At 42.8% G+C, this 6663-nt stretch overlaps 1 protein-coding gene across 1 annotated transcript in view; it reads right to left on the reverse strand.

The window, feature by feature from the left end:
- Positions 1-5516, reverse strand: part of snap91a (synaptosome associated protein 91a) — a 36324-nt gene extending 30808 nt beyond the window's left edge. Inside the window, exon 1 of the mRNA XM_030784560.1 lies at positions 5387-5516. Coding sequence (XP_030640420.1) covers positions 5387-5516 — 130 coding nt within the window. The remainder of the gene's footprint in view (positions 1-5386) is intronic.
- Positions 5517-6663: the final 1147 nt, after the last annotated feature.

The following is a 6663-nucleotide window of genomic DNA, read 5'->3' on the forward strand; positions in this document are numbered from 1 at the left end:
GTGAGACAGAGAGAGAGAGAGAGAGAGAGAGAGAGAGAAACAGAGAGATGAAACTGCAGGAGCTATAGACCACCAGGAGCAAGCAATTATCATTCTCCTCACATGTATCTATCTAATTGCTGAATTCAAGACAATCAGCTTCTGCCTTTTTCTCTGTGTGTGTCTGACTAACATCCCCCCTCCTCCTTTGAGGACATGATTTTACCCATGTGTGTTACTACAGGGTGGCCCCTCCTCTTAAAGGAGCAATGCGCTCCTCATTCTGTGGAGAACAGGGTCATAGCCAAATAAAGTATTGGGGCTTGCTACAGACTCCACTACCTGTATATGTATCTGTATGTGTGTGTACAGGTATATGGCACAATGGACTGAAAAAAGTATGGATGCGCATACAGAAATGCTAAAACCAACACAGAAACAAACACAACACTGACTACAAGGACACCATGACCTCTAAACATGAGGCAGGGAGATGGGAGAGCTGGGAGCAGCCAGTCGGGTTGGCTGAGGTAGATGTTTGCACAGTCACTGTGAGGAGGAGGGGGGCGGGGGGCGGGGGGCAGGGGTGTCCCTGTCCAAGGTGCTGAAAGCTCCCAAAGTCCTCACAATAACCACACTGTCCCAACAGCCACTGCCAAACAGACTATTTTCATGACAAACAGAGCCCTTCTGAATGTTTCCAGACTAACCAGACAAGCACCACTGCAGTAGAGAGAGAGAGAGAGAGAGAGAGAGAGAAGAGGCAGAGGGGAAAGAGTGGAATATTAATTCTGTTCACTCTTCTGCCATCTTTCTCATTTCTTTCTCCTCCTCCACCTACCTCTGACTCATAACTTCTAAAATCTCACATGTTTTTTTTTCTTTTCTTTCTTTCACTCGGAGGCAAGAGAATTCTCTTTCTTCTTCTTTATCTCCCTCTATGGGGAGGGGGGGGGTGGAACTTCGCTTTTTGCTGTGATGCTGTGATGCTTGTGTCTTGGTCTTGAGATACAACTCTGTTATACATGCTGACAATGAAACAAAAATACCTGAAGGACCTCAAACGGCATTTGGCACGAGAACTGAAAAGTCAGAACGCTGCATCAAAGACCACTCTTCAAAAAAAAAGAAAATGAAAAAAAAAGCACATATGTCACACCAAAGAGCGACATCAAACAACCTTACACACCCTTGTATGTTATGAAATCGACTTAACTGAACATAGCCCCCCCCCTCACCCTGACTCAAACTGTCAGTTCACTGAATCAAAAAACCTTAAATCAATTCTCACACTTTCTCACACACACTCCCCCCCCCCCCCCCCTTTTAACCAGTAGAGGGTGAGGGAGATGTGCGACGAATGGAGCTGCTATATGTGGAAGTGAGAAGGTGTAACATCATGTAATAAGTACCAGAGTCAAATCACCAGAAGGACATCTTACTAACTGAGCAGAGAAAATGGTGATTAATAAAATACAACATTAACGACTGATCAGATTCAACTTCAACCTTGGGAACACATTTCTACTTGGGCATGCTGGAATGTGTGTGTGTGTGTATGTGCACGCATGTTCGATCACTCATAATAACAGATGCTCTGTGACTGTGTCACAAACACAAACACATCAGCTGAAGATAACAGACTGACTGGCTGCTGGGTTGGATGCTATGGAGAGAAGGAAAGGGAGACAGGGAAAGAGAGAGGGAGAGAGAGAGAGGGAGAGAGAGAGAGAGAGAGAGAGAGAGAGCACCCGCAATGTCATGGAAAGAAATGGTCACAGCCGTTTGAACTCTCTGCCATGATTTACATCTAAGCTGCTAATATGGTTCTACACTCACTGGTTCGACTGTCTTATGACATTGCGGATATTTCGCCGACGTTTTTCCATCCCTGGATCTCTTCCGCACGTGAAACTTCAGCAGTTAAGTTCGACAGACTTTTGACAGAACAGAAGGAGTGTAAGATTAAAAACTGGCCCACCCACAGTGTGAGAAACAAGAGTAACTACGCCATGAAACGGCCACATAAAAACCTATGATCAAATGTAAATTTAAATTCATAAAGCCGAGTTCTTTATCCTCTCTCTCTCTCTCTCTCTCTATCTTTCTTGAAGACAGCTTCAGAGCAGATGCAGAGCAGTTGACGATTCAAAAGCCCGGCAGTTTGTGAATAGTCACATTAACCAGGCTTGCGCGAGTCTCGAATGTTTCTGAAGAAACTCTCTACTCATTACTGTCAATGACTCTCCATTTTAAAACTGCTAATGTCTCAGATCTGGAGAAGGGAATGGTTCTGGTTCTACCGCTCAGCTCCTGTGATTATAGCTCTATATTAGGTTATTGTCCACACAAAGAGGAAACAGATGTCATACGTGTACCTATCATGTCTGTCTCTGGTTACCGATTGGCTGTTCGTCTCCCTCGCATATCAAATCAACCAATCGGTGATACATCACTAATAACTGGACGAGGAACAGATTCCAAAAGGACAAGCAAACGGCTGAATATTTAAAAGGAATCTATACCTCTGCTTACAGTGTAACCTAGGCCGCCCCCATTGAGTTGTCAGATTCCTTGGGTCTCCTCTGTGTTGCTGAGTGACAATATCTATACATATTCTCTCAACACAGCAGCGATCTGACCTGATTCTGCTCCAGAGTGTGTATAAACTTCATCCCCTGAGACACAGTCATATTACACGTCTGGGTCGAGGGAAGAGGCCCTTCCGAACGTAACAGGCTGACAGACAACGCTCCCGGGGGAACAGGTGGACCAACGCATGAAGACGTTCACGGTTCATATTCATCAAACTAACCTAATAAACCTTCAGCGTTATATTACACGGTTCAAGACAAAGGCTGTTTCTGTTGAGTCAGGAAATCTTAACACTAGAGTAACGGACGGAGCCTGGGAAAACCCAGCTCGGCCCCCAAACATCAATCTGTCTTTAGCACAAGTTAAGTGTGACGAATGGAGCAATTTAAAATCCAAATTCACCTCAAAGGTGATTCGTCTATTGAATCTAAGTGTGTGTGTGTTTGTGTGTGTGTGAGTGTGAGTGTGTGTGTGAGGGGCAATCTTCATGCTAATATTTTCTTAGACCAAATTACCCATCTTCCAAATAACAAAGAAGAATCTGGATAACTTAATGAAATGAATTGTTTGTTTATGTGAAACATTATTAAAAATGCTCAAAACTGTTTATCCTTACACTGTATTAGGTAAAAGAACCAAATTGTTAATCTTTGAAAATGAAAGTGTTTAATGATTACACAATTACGTTAAGTGAACAAAACAACATGTGTCATGAAATATTAATTAGTTACTCATAAACCACACAGACAGCTGCTACAAAAACGTACAATGTTCTGCCGTGCTTATAACATGGAAATTTAATAGCAATGTCTGTGGTAATACTGTATATTCTTAGAAATGCAACACCTCTAAGAGAAGAAACAAAAAACATTTTTAGTTGATTATAACAACAACTCACATCCTCTGACCTAAATATATACCCAGTACACCTCACACAGAAGGCGGGACTGAGGCATAATGGTAGTTCATTTCTGGCTTTGCGATTGGGCCTCAAGGTGCTGTCAATAAAAAAAAAAGATGGTTTCGGTGACATCGTCAATCCTTTTGAACTCATTTGGGCAAAAGATTTAAAAAAAAAAAATGCAGCACCAGCCATTTCAGAGAGCTCGGATTGTTGCTGACAGGTCACACTGAGTCATGGAAGTGTAATTTACATTCCACTCACAATGGGAATAATTAAATGAGATGCTAGGCAATTCCCGAATGCAGAAATAGACTTATTGATTTGTTTTAAGCTTTGCATTGCCCTCATTCCTGTGGTGAGGGTCTAGATGCCAGACTTTTAAAAATAAAATGCTTTGAGAAACGTTCTTAAAGCAAAACAGGGTGAGACACACAGCTCCACAGAACTGCACAGAATCTTCCAGAATAAGTGTCATTCTCTGCTTTAACTGACATGGACTGATCACCCACGGTCCTTAGGGAGACCCGGGGGAGGGTCACGCTGACCGCTTGGGCCACCTGCTACCAACGGAGATCCTCCCTGATGCTGATCAAGGCTGTTTGGCTTCCATTGATCGATGACTTTACCTCAGCTGACACAAGAAACTTTGCAACACTGGGCCTACGATATCCTTCCTACTCCAGAAAGTAATTTGCCTTTCTGTAATTTATTAATTATGACATGGGAGTACTCCAGAATAAGTCATTAATATTTATTTCAGACTATCAAACTAAACTAATGTTCTTTCCAAATCAGCGCACAAATTCAAAGCAAGAGGGTCTCCATAGTAAAACACAATAGGATACACTTTGGCCTGCCCTGCACAGTAAGGCCAAAAAGTAAAGTTTTCGTGTTGCATGGTCGTTGGCTGATTCTCTTTCAGAGGACCCAAGGGAGGGCTCTTCCGGACATGCCAATTAAATGTCCATGGTAACAATCTCACCTTTGCCCTTTTCAATTATTCATCTTATAGGGTGTATGAAAAATGCAGGATTCATGAGATGTAAACGTGAGAGCCGGCGGCTGAGGGCACAAGGGGGGGGTGCTCTCTCTCTCTCGTGCCACCCACTGCTCTGTTTTATCGGGGGCTTGACTTGCTTTGCCTTTCTGACCATTTCCTGTGGAGCCCATCGCTCAGTTACATCATACGCTGATTAGTTATGTCTTGCAAACGGCTTGGAGCTAAACATATAAAATGATATGTCAATTTCTGACTTCTGAGTCAGCAAAATGTTTCATTACTATAATATACATCAATGGTGAAACTGGTTGTGATAAACGCAGGGGAGCAGTTTAAAATATAACTCAAGTGATTCATATGCACTGCTGTTTCTAAAAACAGCAGTGGTTTGCATATACTGCATGTGGAAAAAAACATTTCAGATGTGTTAGATCTTGCGTGTGTCTGTGTGTGTGCGTGTTAATGGGATGCATTGGTGATTATTGAATAAAACAGTAAGATTGAGTTATTAAACTTCAAAATATATGTAGTTCATTTCCTTCTCCCAGGAGAGCTGGCTCTTGGATTCTGGACCATAGTGTGGAAGGCAGCCATGTTCTTAGTACAGTGTCTCTCAGCTCAGTGACAGACACACTGTGAAATGAGGTCCATTTAGTCACACTCACGTTAACCTTAGCATCTCCCATTGCTATTCTGCATTCACCATCACCAAACGTGATCCAAAACCACAGTGGGACGGGGGTTTGTAAGGGCTGAAGATATGCATGTGTTTGTGCATAACCAATACTGAAGGATGGATAATCATTTTCTATTGCTGTGGAATTTAATGGTTGAGGAAATACACACACACACACTCACACACATCACGGGGAAATGCTCCGTAGAATAATCTAAAGGGATACACTTACAATCCAGATGTTTTTTCTTGGGTCCCATCACCTCGTGAGTGGTCGCCTTGCAGACAGCACGGGCCACTTCGGATCCCGTCAGGCTGTACTGCGCCGCGGCGATGCGGTCCGTCAGAGTTTGGCCCGACATCTTCTTCTTAGCTTTAAACCTCAACAATCAAATACCGACCCTGTCCCTTCTTAATGCGTTGCCTGCCTCAATAGAGTCCTATTACTGTCTTATGTAGTCCTCGAAATGTGAATGGTATGTGCACTCTTATCCAAGATTAAGCCTACCTACGGAGCCTTCTGTATCCCTAAATGTGGAAATGATCGTCCGGGGAGAAAACGGTTCGTTAATATGAACAATACGCAAGGTTACGTCTACATTTACAGTTCCAGTTATCCGTGGCCTCTATCTCGACACGTCTCTGGCCGCTTTCTGAACACATACGGAATTGTGCTATCAAAAAGCAACCGTTTCTCTCGAGAAACCAGCTACGTTTTATGTCTGTAAACGACAAGCGAGTCGGTTATCCTCATGAGGTGGAGGACTCGAATGAACTGAAGCTACAGTAACGTACAATGTTATTTTAGCATCGAAACGGTTGTTATGAAATGAGCCTGCGTGCTGACTGTAACGGAAAAAAAATTCTTGCGAATGCGCGTAGACTTTATTAAAATGTTATTAAAATGACCCTTCTTTCAGATGTTGCACGAAACGACCAGTCACTGTCCTTCCCTCCACCAGCTCAAGGATTAATCTTCCCCACCAGCCCTGTTAGAAAATGTTTTATTTCCAACCACCGTCAGTCAGATGATATACGTTGTCCTCCTCATCTCTGGAATTAAAAAAAGCGTTCTTGCTTTCAAGATTACTCCTTTGTGCCACCCTCCAACACCAGTCGATGCCAAACTAAGGTGGAAGATGCTGTTTGGATGAATTCGTATCCTCTAGTGTAAATATTTATTAATTTTTTTCCCTTCTCACTCCTCCCCCTCGTGTGAGTCAGGTTACACGTCATTAAAACTGTGGCAGCATCCCCCTTACTACTGCATGCTGTGAGGACGAACATCTTCCTCACGACAAATGCTATCCACAATGGCGCAAGGTAGATTTTCTCCTCTCAACGTGCAGCTAAATTTGTGCATTGCTTCCCGTCCTGTATCGTATGCATTTCAAAATAATTTTCATTATCAGTAATAAAGCCATAATATGTTTGTTTTCTGATTTAGAAAGAGACTAGACCAATAAAGCGTTTAGTTCCCACCTTGTTTATTCCAATAATTTTATATGT

Source organism: Chanos chanos, chromosome 9 (assembly GCF_902362185.1).
Source record: "Chanos chanos chromosome 9, fChaCha1.1, whole genome shotgun sequence".
NCBI lineage: Eukaryota > Metazoa > Chordata > Actinopteri > Gonorynchiformes > Chanidae > Chanos > Chanos chanos.